The 18,105-nt window shown below is 25.1% G+C and overlaps 1 protein-coding gene across 2 annotated transcripts in view; it reads left to right on the top strand.

Annotated features, from left to right (window-relative positions):
- The window catches only part of LOC134837988 (hemicentin-2), a 94,981-nt gene that overhangs the window by 53,516 nt on the left and 23,360 nt on the right, over nt 1-18,105 (top strand). For both annotated transcript variants that reach the window (XM_063853408.1, XM_063853407.1), the window contains exons 4-11: nt 6,252-6,446; nt 6,834-7,094; nt 8,074-8,194; nt 8,253-8,419; nt 8,677-8,838; nt 8,906-9,079; nt 13,207-13,320; nt 13,494-13,527. In XM_063853408.1, coding sequence (XP_063709478.1) covers nt 6,252-6,446; nt 6,834-7,094; nt 8,074-8,194; nt 8,253-8,419; nt 8,677-8,838; nt 8,906-9,079; nt 13,207-13,320; nt 13,494-13,527 — 1,228 coding nt within the window. The remainder of the gene's footprint in view (nt 1-6,251; nt 6,447-6,833; nt 7,095-8,073; nt 8,195-8,252; nt 8,420-8,676; nt 8,839-8,905; nt 9,080-13,206; nt 13,321-13,493; nt 13,528-18,105) is intronic.

Raw genomic sequence — 18,105 nt, 5'->3', positions numbered from 1 at the left:
CAACAACATACCTCCCCCTCCCTTCTTACTGAAAAGGAAATTTTTAGTACCAGTTCAAATTTCAATGAAAGCTCGTGAAAAATTTGAAAAAAAAATTACAAAGTCTGAAATACTTCAAAAATTATTTTAAATAATTCAAAACGAAAATTTTTTAAATCGTCAATATGGCATATTTTTACGACGTCGTACATTTCTGTTTACCCCCCTCCCCCGCTCGTCGGAATCCGTCGTAAATTTGATGAACCCCGTCCCCCCCTAAACTGCCGACGCCATTAATGGATGACGCCTTAAGAGAAAATTTTTGGTCCCTTAAGGTATCAATTGGACTCCTGAAGGGTGACCTGATCCTAAAAGGGATCAATCTGACCCGTTTTTTGCCCATAGGGTACCGTTAAATATTCAACGACGAAAAATTTATGGCTTTAATTATGTCGCTCGGTAGACAAAACGAACATCCATCCTTGAAAAGACTCCTCATTTCATTATTTTTCCATTTTTTTTTTAATAAAAGAGACTTTTAGAAAAAAAAAATGGAAAAAGAATGAAATGAAAAGTACATTAAAAAACTTGAATGGGATTAGGTTAATGTAGAGTAAAAGGAGAAAATCCCTTTAACAACCAAGGATGCACTTTTTCAATAGATAAAAGCAAAATCTATTCAAATGAAGACTTTTTAAAAACTCCCCCTGAGTAAATGTGTTTATTTTTATCAAAAGCTATTCAAGTGCTTTTACAGGCTCAAGCACTAATTTCATTTCAATGCATTTCCATAATATCGAAGAAATGACAGAAAGAGAGACATTTACATGCTGAGACACTTGAAAATAAATTTAAAAAAAAAAATTTTATCGTCAATTTACGAAAGTGTTCGAGTTTTCACTTAATCACCCCAAACTATTATTATTCAAATTTGTTTCGAAGTAGTACGGCGACACCCCGATCAAATTTGCAAGAATATAAAATGTCAGAAACTTTTGTTCTCTCGTTCACTCGTTTCATTTTAAAATAAACGTTCAAGTCAGAATTTATAGCGTTTGTAATCAAAATGACAACAGCGGAATTTTAATTAACTTTTAATATAGGTTTAATTTGCTTTTTTCGGCAGACGAGCGAACGAACGGTGACTTTGTCTCTTTCTCCCTGTTGAGTTGCATTTCGCTATTTTGGTAGACTGAATGAAATGGGATCATGTTATCTGTTTCATTATTTTGTTCTCTCTTTCGACTTCTACTTGAAGTTTGAATCCGTTTTTGTTTCACGTGAAACCTTCGGACAGAATGTCAAATTGATAAAATTTTCGCAGACATATAATTCATTAAGGAAAGTTTTTTAGGAATTTTTTTTATTTTAATATCGTTTAAGGGACATTTTTATGTCAGTCAAATAAAATTAAATTTTTTCTTTGATTTTAATGATGATGGAAAATTATTAATATTCTGAAGATGTACAATCCGTGCCTTAATGAATATTTAAGTATTTTCTATTGTTCTTGGATTGTACCTTTGATGAATTTGAAATCGCTTTAATCTACGACATCAGGGCCGAAAAAACTTTTGACTTGAACTTTTACTTAAAAAACTTTAAAAGATTTAATTTTTGACTTAAGTAAAAGCTTTTAAAAAAAAAATTTTTGATTAATTTTTTACTTTTTGAAGATTTTTGTTCAATTAATTTTAATAAAAAAAATTAATTTTAATTTAATTTGAAAAAAATTGAAATTTTTTTTATTTAAAATTTTTTAAATTAAAATTAATTTTTTAATTAAATTAAAATTAAAGAATTGAATTTAAATATTTTTAAAAAAAATTTATTTAAATTTTTTTATTTTTTTTAAAAAATAAAAAAAAAATTTTTTTAAATTTTGAAAAAAAATTTTATTTAAAAATTTTAAATTAAATTAAATTTAAAAATTAAATTAAATTATTTTAATCAAAAGTAAAAATTAATTTTTTTGATTTAAAAAAATTAAATTAAATTAAATTAATAAAAAAATTTTTAAATTAAATTAAAAATTTAAAGAATTAAATTAAATTAACTTTTTAGATTTTATTAATTTAAAAAATTATTTAAATTTTTTTAAATTTTTAATTTTTTTTTATTTAAAAATTAAAAAATTAAATTAATTAAATTTTAAATTAAAAATTTAAAATTAAATTAAATTTAATTAATTAAATTAAATTCAATTAAAAAATTAATTAATTTTTTTTTTTTATTTTTTTTTATTTAAGCTTTAAAATTTTTTTAAAAGTTTTTTTTTGACCCTGCGCGACACTCCATTCGAGGTTAACCAAAAAATCATTAAAATTTAATTTTTCTTTGAATCGCAATTTAATACGGTTGCCAAATCCTTTATGCCATGTTCCCCATACCATGCTATAATTTATCGAAATGTACCATAAATAAATTTCATGATAATAAATCGCTAAGCAGCCGGTTTTGTTCTGTCATACAGCAGCAGCGCGTAAAAGAGATAAGCACAAAAAGTTTTTCCTATTTTGTTGTGTGTGTTAAATGGAGCATAATTAAATCATTGGTATTTTTCGTAGCGCACATCCTTCGAGCTTCTTGCATGGCGATAAAAATAAATACCCGAAAAACTTGAATAATGTTGGCTTTATTTAAAAAATATTGTTTTACAGCAAAAGCAGCACAAAGGAAACAAATAAATGATTAATTCAATAAGAATAATTTATTTGTTGTACATCAGTACAAAACAAAAATATCAGCTATAAAATACCGAAAACAGTCTAAATAACAACAATTACGTCAGCTTCAGCGCGTCGCAAGGATATTAATTCAAATGAAAAACTTTTCTTATGGATTTCCCGCACTGAATGTCTCAGACAGTCCCTTACACTTTTTTTTTTTTGGTTAGTTAAAGCTCAAAATATTTCATTGTTGGAGAACTTGAAAGGCGGGACGACGACGACGACGCGACAGTGCATTTGTGCGATATTACTCACAAAAAAGCGAGATATGGTTATGGATCCGAGTGAGTTATTTATGTTTGGATTAAGGAAGCTTAAATGGAAAATTTTATGCATATCAACCGAAAACTTTAACTCACTTTAACTCGCTGTGTTTGTGTTTGATAGCTTCGTGGCAAGCTGTGATATTTTTTATTTTGAAAGCACGACAGACATAGTAAACCATTTCCCCCTAAGACATATTAATGCTTTAAACGGTTGTCTGTCACTTTCGCATGACACAAATTTGTGTATGGAAACCATGCAGAAAAACCACAATATTTTACCCGCAAATTATTTCATTACTTTAGGATGACCAAGCATGAGGCGAAAAATATTTAATTTTTTTTTTATTTATTTTTTAAAAATTTCAACAGAATTTATTTATTTTCGTTAAAAATATATTTTTTTTAATTTTTGAAAATTATTTTTGGATCATCCTACTTTAAAGAACTATCAAAACAATTAATTTAGGCTCATCTTATTCGCACGTGTGCTATAATTACTAATCCCTTTAATGACTTAGAATTTCTGATAATAGAAAAAAGATTTGAATCAGCTGGAAAGCAATTTATAAAGTTTATTGATATTTTTTAAGTTTATATTTAATTTTAAAGAATTAAAAAAAAATAATTTTAATTTTACATAAATAAAAAAATAAAAAATTAATAATATCAATTATTGAGAAAAAAAAATTTTTTTTTTTGAATAATTTTTTTCTCTTTAAAAAATACAACATAGTTTTTGAAAAAAAAAATTATTTAAATTCTTCAATAAATTAATTAAATTTAATAAAAATTAAATTCAAATAAAAATAAAAAATTAATAATATCAATTATTGAGAAAAAAATTTTTTTTTTTTTTTGAATAATTTTTTTCTCTTTAAAAAAAATATAACATAATTTTTGGAAAAAAAAATAAATTTTATTTAAATTTTTCAATAAATTAATTAAATTTAATTATTAATTTTGGAAAAAAATAAAAAGTTATCCTCAATATTGAAAAATATTTATTTATAAATTTGAATGATCTTCAAATACCATTTAAGTCATTTTTTACATCTCTAATGATTCGAGATCAAAATTCTCAATTCTATCCAAAAAGCTTTTTCTATAAAAAGGAAGAAAAAATAAAAATAGCAAGTTAAAGAAACAAAAATGGTTTCTTTCTGCTTTTCTTTTCCAAAAAATATTTGGAAATACAAAATTCAACTTTTTAAGAAATATAATAAAGAAAAAAAGATCTTTGAAAAATTCAAGTATTCATTTTTGACATCTCTAATCGAGATCGTAATATTCGATGTTATTCGAAAATTTTTATTAAATAAAAAACTTTTCGCAAATTTAAACTTTATAAAAGACCTGAAACAAATTCCTTCAACTCCTAACTATAGAATCCTTATTTATAACTCTTTTAAAGCAATTTACAAGGGAACAAGTCAACAGCACATCCATAAATTTCGCCTCCTGCGGTGCTAATTTTAATATCTCAACCATGCGGTCAGCAAACATAATGTGCAAGCAAACAAGTAAAGATACGCATCAACATCATGTGCCTCGAAACAATTACCTCTACCATAATTTTATCACCATATAATCTTATTATGCATGTGAAAATGTATCGTTGTAGTTCAGGACAAAAAAGATTAAGTTATACATGTCAAAATGTTGCCCTAATGTTCAAGAAAATAATAGAATTTATAGGCTGTTGACTGTAATTTGTATCTACACAACCAACTAACAACGTAAAATGTCATTAATCAATTTACAATCTATCAACTTAATCAATAATAAGGGAATTTCTAAACATTTTAGCTCCATATCCGAAATTGTCTCGTAACAATATGCCTGCATGAATGTCGCCTTATTGAACTATCATTTGTCACAGATTAAATAACGGGCACACATTTGAATGACTGATAGATATTTTATTATTACGCTATCTAAAATCTATTATTTTGAAAGGTTTTTGGATATAAACAGAAGTTCGTTGTTGTTCATTCAATTTCGAGACAGTAATCTGAAACAACCAGAATTCTCAAAGGAATTAAGTCTCTTTTGTCTTTTGCAATGCAAGCCTTTACTCGAATAAATTTTCAAAAGTGACTCCAACACAAATGAATTTCCTTAATGCTCTTGGGATAATTCATGTTCAAACAAAAGAACATGCTTGTCATACATGATAAGCACTTACTACTAACAACAGTTCTGATGAAGTCAGAGAAAAATGTTGCTAGTCATGATTGTGTTGAATTAATTCGATTGGAGTATTGTACGGCAGGAGCAAAAAAAAGTCGATAAACCTTTACTTTTACATGAGTTTGAGTTGCTTTGCATACAAAAAAGTACATCGACAACTCAGCAAGTTTCCCTCCAATTAGCATTAATTGATTGGTATAATTTAATTATTATTGCTAATACTTGACTGTCACTTTAACGACTTGCCGAAAGTTTGTTCAAAGGTGATCAATTTTAAATTATTAATGAGTTTGAACAAACAACGCGAAATCTCCTTTGAGACAATGACAGATATTTAATAATAAGATTAATTTGTTTAACAATTAATTAGTTATTCATCTTTAATTTTTTTCTTGTCAAAATTTCAACAGATATTTTTTTTTCAAATATTTAAAAGAATATTTTTTTATTTCAATATTAAGTTTTGTTTTTAACTAAAAAAAACTAAAAATTTTTTAAATTTATCAATTGCAGTTAATTTAAAAATTGCAGTTAAAAAATTTTTTTCATTAATTTTTTAAATAAATTAGTTATTTTTTTTTCTTTTTTTTATTTTTTAGAGTTTAATTTAATTAAAATTTGTAAAGTCAATTTGAAAAAAAATAACCGTTAAAAATTTGTAAATCACTTTCTTGCTAATTCAGGTTTAAAAAACTCTTAAACTGTTTAAATTAATAATTCCTAAAATTGAATAAATAAATATTCTTTATTTAAATTCGATTAAATAAATTTTTTTCCTTATTTTTTTTTAATATCGAGTTATTTTAATTAAAAATTTTATAAATTATTAAAATTTATTATTTATAATTATTTAAAATTATAAATTTTAATTAAAAAAAAAAATAAATGTTAAAAATATTAAAAATTATTTTATTGTAAAAGATTTTTTAATTGTCTGAAATAATTATTTTTTTATGATTTTTTTTTTAATTCAAAAATTTGTATATGTCAATTCAAAAAAATTGACCGTTAAAAATTTGAAAATCGCTTTTTCGCTAATTCAAGTTTTAAAAAAATTAATAATTTCTTAATTTTTTTTTATTTTCAGGTGATCAAGAACTCTTACCGCTTCATCCCCAAACAAACTCAACGGAGCCCGACAATCCTCGTACATGGTCAGCAGCTTCTGTTGTTCAAGTTCCCGCAACGCGCGAAAAGCACGGCGAAACTCTCAAATGTTTGGCATTCCATGAGTCTTATCCAGCGAGAGCAATTCCTGTCGAGGGACGTTTAGATGTTCGATGTAAGTAAATTTTTAAAAGAAAAAAAATTAATTTTTCGCTCGTGGCTGTGGGTTGAACAAACAACAAAACCGAAAAGTATCTCGCCATTTTCTCATAATTAATTCAACGATGATCCGTATAAATAATTTGCTCGGGCAATTAATCATTTCGCAGATGTATTCATACTCAATCAAATTGATTCCTTAATGGCGCGTCATGCTTGGGAAAGGAAAATATGGCGCTTCTCTTTTTTTTTATTTATGATAGAAAATGTTTTCACACACAAAGGGGTTTCAACGTGTTTATGATTTTCACTTTAACAAGTAGAATTTTCTACTTTTACTCTATTTTTTTTGTGTAATAATCGTCGTTAATGACATTAATGCTTAAAATATTATGATCGACAGATGCGCCCACAATTAGGTTGATGGGCGAGCCACAAATTGATTTGGAGGAGGGAAAAGACTCGTTAGTGTTGCGATGCGAAGCTGATGCCAATCCGCCGGCGAGTATTGTATGGCGACGAGCAGGACGTTCAGAAATCGCAAGTTTGCAAGAATCGCTGAACTTGAGACCGATTTCGCGAAGAGATGCGGGCCTCTATACGTGTCAGGCACAAAATTCAGTTGGATCATCGGAAACGTTATCCGTCCAAATTGATGTAAAATGTAAGTTTTAAATGCTTTTTTTATTAGTTTTAAGCTTTAGATTTCAATTGATTTGACTAATTAATAAATAAATTTAATTTTTAATAAAATAAAAAAAAGAAATTTGATTTTAAAAAAAATATTAAATTATTTAATTAATTTAATTTTATTTTATTTTGTTAATTTAATTTTTTTTAAATTTTAACTCAATTTTAATTATTAATTTTTTTAATTAATTTATTGAGCCTTTTTTATTCATTTATCATTATTTTAATTAAAAAAAATAATCATTAAAATTGAATGAAAAAATTAAATAAAAAAATTTTTAATTAAAAAAATAAAAAAATAATAAAATAAAATATTTTTTTTTTTTTGAAAATTAAAATTTTTTTTTAAATTAAAATTTCTTTTTAATTAAAATTCAGAATAAAAGTAATTTTTTATTGAATTTTAAATTAATTTAAATTTTAATAAAATAAAATAAAATTTAAAATATTTTTAAATTTTTTTTTAATTAAAAATTTTTTTTTTTTTAATTTTTTAGTTTTTTTTATTAAATTTTAAAAAATTTTTTCAAATTTTTAATTAAATTTAATAATTCAATAAATTTATTTTATTTAATGAATATATAAACTAAATTTAAAAAATTAATTAATTTTAAAAATTTAAGTTTAGGAAAAAGTTAAAAAGATTTTGTCATTTCTATAATTTTTACGAAAAAATTTAAATTTTATTTTTGAGAATTTTTTACATTTTTTTTATTATTAAGTTTTCGTATTTGAGATCACGTTCTTAATTTTTCTCTTCATATTATTTTTTTTTGTATTCAAAAATTTAAGTTAAATTTTGCAACTAATATTAATTTAATTTATTGTATATTTTTTACTTAAGAATAAATCAAATTATTTGAAATTCTTTTCATTAAATCTGAAAAAAAAATCGAATAAGAAAATTGTTTTATCAACTTTCACAATAATTTATAAAATTTAATAAATTTCAGACCCACCAAGAATAACAACTGCTGGCCCGGATCGTCACACGACAGCGCCTTTATTCAGTCCCGCAGCTTTCGAATGTATCGCTGAAGGAAATCCTCTCCCAACATACAAATGGGTCCAAAAGTGAGTCAAAATTTTTCTTTACAAAAAATAAAAATATTAACGAAATATTTATTTTTAGGATTTCTGGATACGGTAACAACGTCGTCGATCGCGGAAGTGAGCCTCGTCTCGTAATCAATAACGTGACATACGACTACCAAGGTGAATATGAATGCCGCGCAACAAATTACATAAATGGCCAGGAACGTTCAGTTACATCTGAACCAATACAATTACAAGTCGTAGGTACGTGAGAATTTTACTAAACACATTTTTTTCTCCTTGTTTTCATTGCGAAAATGAAATGTATGTCGATGGGATATCAATGAATCTCGTTTTTCCGTGTATGGCGGAAATGTACTTGTAATTCATTGGTATTTATCACAAGAGTGCTCTAATTATTGATTTACCATTTTCTTATTGCTTATACAAATTTTCTCTTTTATTTCCCGCTTTTTTTTCTTATGCTTCCTGAATTCATTATGTTGGCGGATGTTGTGCAGGTGCTCCGCTCGTTCTTCGTACGAATTCCGAGAATGGGCATACGGTTTCGGTGCGACGCGGCGAATCAGCGACAATTTCGTTGGTAGTGTGTGCTGATCCTCGTCCTCGACACGTGGCTTGGGAATGGGGATCTTTACGACTTGAGGCTGGAGCGGGAGTTGGTAAGAATTTTCCTGAAACTTTTTTTGACGTAAAAAAATTATTTATTTTTTTTTTTTTTGCTTGTAGGACGTTATCGCGTTGATGATGTCATCCAAGACAGTCGAGAAGATTGCTACTTGGCTACGCTCCATATAACGGATGCCAATCCAGCTGATGCGCGCCCTTACTATCTCGTTGTCGAGAATGAGCGTGGCGTTGACAGACACGCAATCAATCTACGCGTGGAAGGCATGTTCGCAGGTTTGTATCTTTTTTCATTTTTTTTTATTTTTTTCTTAAGGGTGTTCCAAAAATTTTTCTTGTTTCGCGTTTCTAAATTTTTTTTTTTTTCAAATTTTTATTTAAATTAAATAATTTTTTAAATAAATTAATTTAAAATTTAGATGTTCATTAATTTTTAAAAATTAATTTATTTTTTTTTTTCATTAATTTAGTTTTTTTTAAATTATTTTAAATTAAATTTTTTAAAAAATGTTTTTTTAATTAATTATATAAAAAAATATTAAATCAAAAATTATTTTTTTCAAAAAATAACGATCAATATCTAAACTGTTATTTTTATTTTTAAATTAAACCAAAACCCAAAATTAATTTAATTTTTTTATTTTTAAATTAAATTAATTATTAATTAAAATAAAAATTAATAAATATTAATTATTTAATTATTAATTAAATTAATTTAATTTAAAAATAAAAAAATAATTATTAATATTTTTTAATTAAAATTAAAAACTATTAAAAAATTTAAATTTACTTTTAATTAAAAAATTTTTAAATTATTTTTGGAAAATACAAAAAAAAATCTATATAAAATTTCATATTAAAAATTAACGCGAAACAAAAAATTTTTTTGGAATACCTTAAAAAAAAGATTTTTCCATTTTTTTCTTACATAAATTAAATTTATCTTTTTTTAATATTTTTTTATGACACCATTAAACTTTTAACATTCATGCATTTTTACATATTTTCTCATTTCATTCGATCCATTTGTTGTCATATTAAATTAAATATTTCACTAAAAAAAATGTGTGAGTATAAACGGGCCTTTCAAAAACATTTGTAATAATTTACCGCAATTAAATAATAATAATCGCAAGCGATGAAATATGTGAATGAATGAAAAATTGTACAAACTGTCAGTGCCAACATCAACATCATCGATGAGGGAAAAGCGTTCGTTTTATTTTAATGAACGGACAACAAGTTTATCCGACAATAAATTCATATGAAAAGAAAATGTCTCTCGCACAAAAGTCATCAGCATCAACAAAACAACAACAACAACAATAAACCACAAAATAATTGATAATGGGTCGCCATTAAATCAATTTTAACAAAACATGAATTAAATACGTGTCACCAATTTGACAGTTATTATGGCTTTTTCCTTCGATGCGGTGCCCATGTCTTCTTTTTAGACAGCGTACCTCAACTCGACAACACAATTGCATTAAAGTGTGTGATTTATATTGCAATTTAATTGTCGTCATCGCACAAACACGCACACACACACACGCCAGTCACACTTTTTGATAAATTGTCAGTTTCAACAACGACCAAAAAGTAGAGAGACAGAAGCATCCATGAAATGTTTACGACTCTGTTTTAATATATTGCTGTGATAGCTTTTTCCCTAATGTCATATTAATGCTTTCCAGTCGTTTTTCGGTGCCTACAAAAATTTCTCCTTTTATTGGCAGGGACAATCATGTATTTGTTCCATGTTTCGTTTATGAACTGAGAAAATTGAACTTTTTGCCCACAGAGACAATTTCTTGCCAGAAATGTCTTTTAATGTCCAATTTGCGTAAAATTTTGTTTATTACGCAAGAAATTGCTTTTGGAAATTCCATTTATTTATGTGTCATAAAATATCCTGAAAGCAAAACGAGACATCTCATCAATCACAAAAACATGTAATTATTTTTTAAGCATCAAGAAACAAAAAATACGCAAATGATGACATCAAAACCTGTTGTTGTCAACTTGCGACGATATGTGACACATACAGCATAAAATTTCTAATTAAACAGTGCAGTCAAATTTGTGTCACTGCCACAAAAAAAAAACATTAATTAGACACGTATCATTCCTTGACATCATTGACAAAGTTTTCCGGCATAAATATGTGTGGGTGTGTGACGCGACACACGCTGATCTCCTGATGGCACATTAGAAACATTTGAGGATAAATTGTTGTTGGCGAAGTTGTTGTTTTGTCATTGCTGAAGACAATTAGGTTGTTATAATTAAAATACTCGCTACTTAAGGAGATATATTGTGAAAAATTTGTGTTTCGCAACTGATGAAAAAATTTGCGATACATTACAAGAAAAAATTTGAAATAGGTTAAAAAATAAAAAAAATTAAATAGTTTGAAAATTTTAAAATATTTTACATTAATATTTAATAAATCATTTTACAGTTATTTTTTTTTTAACTGAAATAAATACGATAGACGATTTCAGATCAAACATTTTCCTTTAAAAAGGGAAATATGAGTCAGATCCTTAATACAAGTTTAAATTCAGATGAATTTTTCACAACTTGGTTTTCAAAACAATGAAACTGAATGCTTATAAGTTTCTTTCATGATATAAATTAATTCCTTTAAATGTAGGCAAGGAAAAAAAATTCTTGCATTTATGTCTCGTCATTTGTGTATTCTATTCAGTATGCAGATGGTTTAAGTCAAACCTTTCAAATTTTTTTAAAGACCTATACTTTGATTTAACAAAAAAATTGGATTCTGTCCATTTTGTCACATTTAATAACAACTTCGCCTTCAAAAATCTTATTTGAACTATGGCATCGAATGTCGACTCAAGTTTTGTTATAGTTAAGGCAACCATCCAAGAGTATACTTTATTTCCTCAGATTGGCTCATCGATGTCTTTTTCATTCTTGATCTTTTATTAGAATGTAATAAGCATACAATCCATTGCATGTTAATGAACTAAATGGTTAACATATGCCTTCTAACTTTCAATATGTACTAATTATGGATCCTCATTTTTGTATGAATCTGAAATAAAAAAAATCAAATTATGTTTTAAAAAATAAAAAAAATAGAAAAAATAAAAAAAAAATTAAAGCTAAAAATTTTAAAATTAAAAAAACTGTTTGGTAATTGAAAATTAAATTTTAATAACTTACCTTAAATTTTATACCTCGCATAAAATTCATCCCTCGCGAAACTTTAATTCTTCACAATAATTCGTATTAAGGAAATAATAAAACCAAACAACAAAAAACATTAGAAATGCATGACGCGGAAAATTAAAATCCACACCGAGTTTGACAAATTAAAATTCAAACTTTGTTGTTCGTTCATTTGTTCAGCAACATATAAATGTCAGATTAAAATTTCTAAGCCTTTTAATTGAAATGCGACATTACACGTATATTTATCTTTGCACCCAATTTGCTCGCAAAACGAACAAAGCTAATAGAGTCCCCAAATTAAAATTAGAAAAAAACAAGAAAAAAAAAAGACTAAAACAAAAATATAAATCCCCGAAAGGTCTTTTTCTTGTCATAACAATAATATGTCTCATAAGTACCACCAATTATATATATTTAGTTGTCATTTCCTTCATATTTTCAAAAAAATAAAAAAAAAGTCATGCTGCTCTCTGTTCAAATAGAGCTTGGAAAAGTTTCAAGAAAAATATGTTTTGTTTTCATTATTATTATATATTTTTAATGCCATACTCACTGTCTATCTATCCGGTCACATACACATTGTTTGTCTGAATATTTTCTCATCCGATGCTGTTTGTGCTGACTGTTTGCCAAATTATAATTTTCATCTTTTTTTTTTTTTTTTTTTTTGAACTTCAGGCTACTTTTGTTTGTATTTTTGTGTGCGATGGCAGACAGAATTTTTTCTCGTATTTCTTCACAAAATCACATAGTGTGAGGATAACAATTCTTTTTTAAAAAGAGACATATGGATTACAATAACTTTTCATACAGTTAGTTCTCGTATTTATGTCTCGAAGCTATTTTCAACTTGTTTCTTATTTTTCTCTCGAGTTGTTTTAAATTAAACTGAAACAAAAAAAACATAAATTTTGGAACAAATGTGGCACTAATCATTCAATTACATATTTTATCTTGATTATTATTATTGCTAAAAATAAATATAAAAATAAACCTTTTTCCTGCATCCTGAGACAAAAACAAGTTTGCTTCCACATTTTTTCGTTGCGAATGATTTTTTTCTGTAAAAATTTTTTTTTTAGTAGAATGAATTTTTTAGGAGTTATTTTATGAAGCACAATTTAAGAAGCATGGTTTTTAAAAAAAATCTATTAGATTAAAATTTATTTTAACGTTTTTTTTTCGTTTCTTATTTGCAGAACCCTTAGGTCTCAGTTACTTACTTGGCATCGTTGGTGGCGTTCTCGCAGCATTCCTAATTTTGTTTTTGCTGTGCATCCATGTCGTGCGAACGAAAAAGTGCTGTTTCAAAGGTACAATTTTTTCCGTTTAAAAAAGATGACAAAAATCGACTTTTTGAAGAGTGAATGCTCATGTTCTACCAATTCCTCTCATGCTTTATGAACATTCCTCTTCAATATTTATTTTATTTATATTTTATAAACTTTTTTTTTCTCTCTCTTCCTCTTTCTGTTGCATTATTTAGGAAGGAGCACCTACAACACAAAGGAGAAAGATAGGTATGTATTGTGATTTTTTTTTTTGTTTATTTATTGTATTGATGCCAAAAATTTTTGAATATTTTTAATACAAATATTATCGTTGTCTTGTACTTTTTTTTTGCATATAACAAAAAAAAAGCGAAAAGAAATAAAACCGCATGCGGTGCAGTAAAACGACCGTGTATTACAAGACAAAATTGAATTATGATCGAATGACTGAGCGTTTTGTGTGGTAGTCGTTTCTTAATAATATTTAAAAAAAAATATTTGAAGAAAAAAAAATCTTCTGAAATCGTCCTTTTATTCAATTAAGTGATTGAATTAACAACTTTCAATACAAACATTTTTCTCTTAATTAATTTTATTGAAAATATCAACTTTTTTTCCATCAATCGTAATATGATTAAATTAAATGAAAAACTTTTACAGCATCTTTTGCATAAAAAAAAATAAAATTTCTTGTAAAGATGGATAAAGAAGCACTTGTGAAAATTTTTTTTTATTCATAAAATTTCCCAATTTAACTTGTTTACTCGACAGTTTCTTTACTTGCTGACAACTTATGAAAAGTGTGTTTACTGGTTCAGCAAATCACATGTGTGATTTTGGTTGCTTGGAAACATGTGTATTTGTATGATTTTCCAATTTTTTTCTGCATAAAAGGAATAATAAAAGAAAATGAATTCATTGAATTTTTTATTACAATTTTTTTATTATGCTTGCATATATTAATAATAAAATTTATATGAAAATGTTTACTTTTATGAAGTGTGGGATGGATGTTTTTTCTCTTTGTTATTTGACACAATAATAACGTTCCAGAAGAATTTTTTCATTGATAACAAGATAAGGAAATAAGAAAAAATAAAATATATTTTTTTATAAAGACATAAAATTTTCAAAAAATTTTTTACTTTTTTTTTATTCCATATATATTTATTTATTTTTTTTTAATTAAAATTTTTATTTTTAATTAAAAAATATTAATTGAAAATATAAAAACATTTTTTTAAATTTTATTTTTTCACAGCAAAAAATATAGATTTTTTTTTTAATTTTATTTGAAAAAAATTATAAAAAAATTTAATAAAGAAATTAAATTTTATTTAATTTATAATAAAAATTAATTTTTCAATTTTTTTATAAATTAATTTTTAAATTATTTTTGTTTAGTCTTGAATAATTAAAATTTAAATAATTTTTTTTAAAAGTTTTTTAAAAGGAAAAAATTAGAAAAAAAAAATCATTTTTAAAAAAAAAATATAAAAAAATTGATTAAAAAATTAAATTTTATATAATTATTGAGTTTAATTTTTAATTTAGTTTCAAAATTAATTTTTAATTGTTTAATTTATTTTTAATTTATTTAAGTTAAATTTTAAAAAATAATTAAGTAATAATTTTAATTTTTTAAATAATTTAATTTCAAACTTTTTTAACTATAAAAAAAATAATTAAAACAACATTTTTTTTAAACAATTTTTTTATTCATATTTTTTAAGAAGCTTTTGTACCTTATCAACTAATTAAATATTCAATGAAAGAAAATTCAGTAAAAAGCATGTATAAAAATTTTATTTATTTATTTATTAGAAATTTGCATCATATGTTGATATGAATGAATCCCTTTGATAAAATTATTCTATTTCACGTCAGTGGTTGCAATTTAATTATATTAGTGCACACAAAGAATGTTATTGCTTTGAAGTACAAAGAGATTTATGCAAGAGTATAGAAAATAATTATAAAAATATTAATGTAACCATTTTGCACTCTAAATTATTAAAAAAAAATGTTACAAAGAGCTTTAATGAACTCCTTTAAAGCTCATAAAAGTGTTCAAGACAGAGAGAAAACCATTGAGGATGCGGGATATTTGTGTCCAATTACCCATCAGCTCATAATTGTGGTCCATATACATTGTTCAAGCAAATGAGAATTTATGCGATGATTGGTTACAAAATAAATAGAGCAGAATATTATCAGTTGCACCTTTGTAATAAAATAATTTTTGCCTTGATGCAAATGCATGTTTGATAAATCCTGTTGATGCCTCTTCCATTGTAGTACTTTGTTGGCATAACATCATCATCGGTGAGTAAGCAAATGCACTCAAGTGTACCGTGTGTGGGCATTTAGGCCTAAACATTAAATAAAATATCAATTTTCCATGAATGGGCATTAGGAGATAAGGTACAGCCGATTTTGCAATGAGCAGCGGCATAATTTGTGCTCACAAGTTACTCAACCGTTAAGAGGCTTATTTTGAAATTATATTTTATGGAAGGGCAGTGACCCACATTTTCCCTCGGTTTTTCCTTTGTTCATCTTGCAATGGTAATTATTGCAATTTTATGCAAGGGAAAAGGATTTTATGCAAGAAAAGTTGCATTTTTGCTGAAAGGAGTCTCTGTCGAACATCCGATTTTCCTCCCTTGCAATCTATTTATGGATTGAAAATAATGAAAGATTACAATAATATCAACAAAAGATTCTTTGTTTACATTTAATTCACTTAAAACACACGTTCGTTCACCTTGTTCATAATAAAAATCCTCATAAAAGGCTGTATGTATGAAAAGAGCAACGAAGCTTTATTGAAATTATTTCCTGTAGGTATAGCAAAAATCCTTGTTAAAGAATAAACATACAAATTTCCGATGAAATAATGTATCAATTTGCTGAAAGATTTAAAAAATAATTATTTTTCGAGAAATAAATATTTACAAAATTTTGAGAGAATAAATATTTTCAATAAAAATTATATTAAATTTATTTAAGATTTAATTTTAATTTTTGTATTTATTTATTTAAATCAAAAATTTTTTTTTTTAATTTCTTTATTTTCTTATTAATTTATTAAAATCAAAAATAATTTTTTTTTTTTTTTTTTTTTTTTTTTAATTAAATTAAATTAATTTTTTTTATTTTATTTAAATATTTATTTATTTAATAATTTTTTAATTATAAATTTTCATTTATTAATTTATTTTATTTTTTTCTATTTTTTATTTTATTTTATTTTATTTATTTTTTTTTTTTAAAAATACAACAATTTTTAATAATTTTTATTGATTAATTTATTTTGAACTTCAGAAACAAGACTTAAATTTTTTTATGAAAATTTATCATCCTTCCTTGAAATAAAAACCAACGATTTACTATGTAATAAAATCATCTAACCTACATTGCAATATCCCACAATATCCTTCTATTTTTAGTTTTATATTAATTTTATCGGATACTATCCTTTCACTAACATGTCTGAGAATGTAATTTAACAACTCCTACCCATTTCGTAACAAAATGCATGATTGAAAATTAATACAATTGTAACGTAATTAAAATCTTGTCATTCATGCCTGACCTTTTGGTTCAACCTCTTTAAAAATTCGTTAAAAAATTCTCATTTTAATCTCGTAAAATATTTTGTTCGAGCAATAAAATATTTTCATTATTTCCATACCTTAATCAAATATTGTCATACATGTTAAATTGATCGACATTTTATCAGGCATACACTTGCTGCATGTTGTTATTATTTTTGTTGTTAATAAAGGCATGTCAGCATGTAAAAGTTAATAAAAAAAACTCGTTGTTAAGTTGTAATCATAAAAGATTGATTATAATTGAATATCCGTACATCACTTTTATTACATTTTTTTACAATTTTTTTTTTCAACATAACTGATGGCGTTCCTTGCATTTCATGAAGCATATTGATCTACCTGAAAAATAAACAAATAATAAAATGATCACTGTCTGTGTTTTTTTTGTTTCGTACGTGCTGCATTTGCACAAGATATACGAACAGAACTGTACACAGCAGGGTTCCTCCAGATATTAAACAGATTGATCATATTAGGAGACAGGTTTGTTTTGTGTGTTTCTAGCAAAAAAAAATTGTTCAACAAATCAATTTTGTGTGTTGCTTCGTCGTCATGTATCATCCGTCATATTTTTTATGGCATTTCAATTTTTTTTCTGAAAAAAATTTACTACATTTTTTTATAAAATGTCTGTCTTTGAAAAAAAATTATTTGAAATGTGTATTGGGATAGAAGTTCAAAATGTAAATTAAGATAAAAAAAAATAAAATGTGCATTAGGTCAAGAATTTAAAATGTAAATAATGGAAAAAAATTAAAAATTTGAATTGGGCAAAAATTCAAAATGTATATTGGGAAAAATTCAAAATGTGCATTGGGTCAAAAATTTAAAATGTATATTGGGACAAAAAAGTATAAAATATGCATTGGGACAAGAGACTTCAAATTCAATATGGCAGAAAATTTGAAATTTGCATTGAAACAAAAACTCAAAATGTTAATTAGGAAAAAATTCCGAAATGTGAAATGGGGCAAGAATTTAGAAATTTGCATTGGGACAAAAAACTTGAATACAGAGTTTTATTTTGAGTATCTTGTCCCAATACACATTTTAATATTTTTGTCCCAATGAACATTCTGAATTTTTGTTCAAATTTCATGTTAATTTTATGTCCCAATGCACATTATTGAACAAATACGCTTAGATTCTCTTCAAAATGTGATTTCTAATTATTTTTTGCTGCATTGTTTCAGAAATGTCTGTGTGT

Source organism: Culicoides brevitarsis, chromosome 1 (genome assembly GCF_036172545.1).
Source record: "Culicoides brevitarsis isolate CSIRO-B50_1 chromosome 1, AGI_CSIRO_Cbre_v1, whole genome shotgun sequence".
NCBI classification, from domain to species: Eukaryota; Metazoa; Arthropoda; class Insecta; order Diptera; family Ceratopogonidae; genus Culicoides; species Culicoides brevitarsis.
Note: the sequence above shows the minus strand (reverse complement) of the source record. Positions and strands in the feature narration are given on the sequence as shown.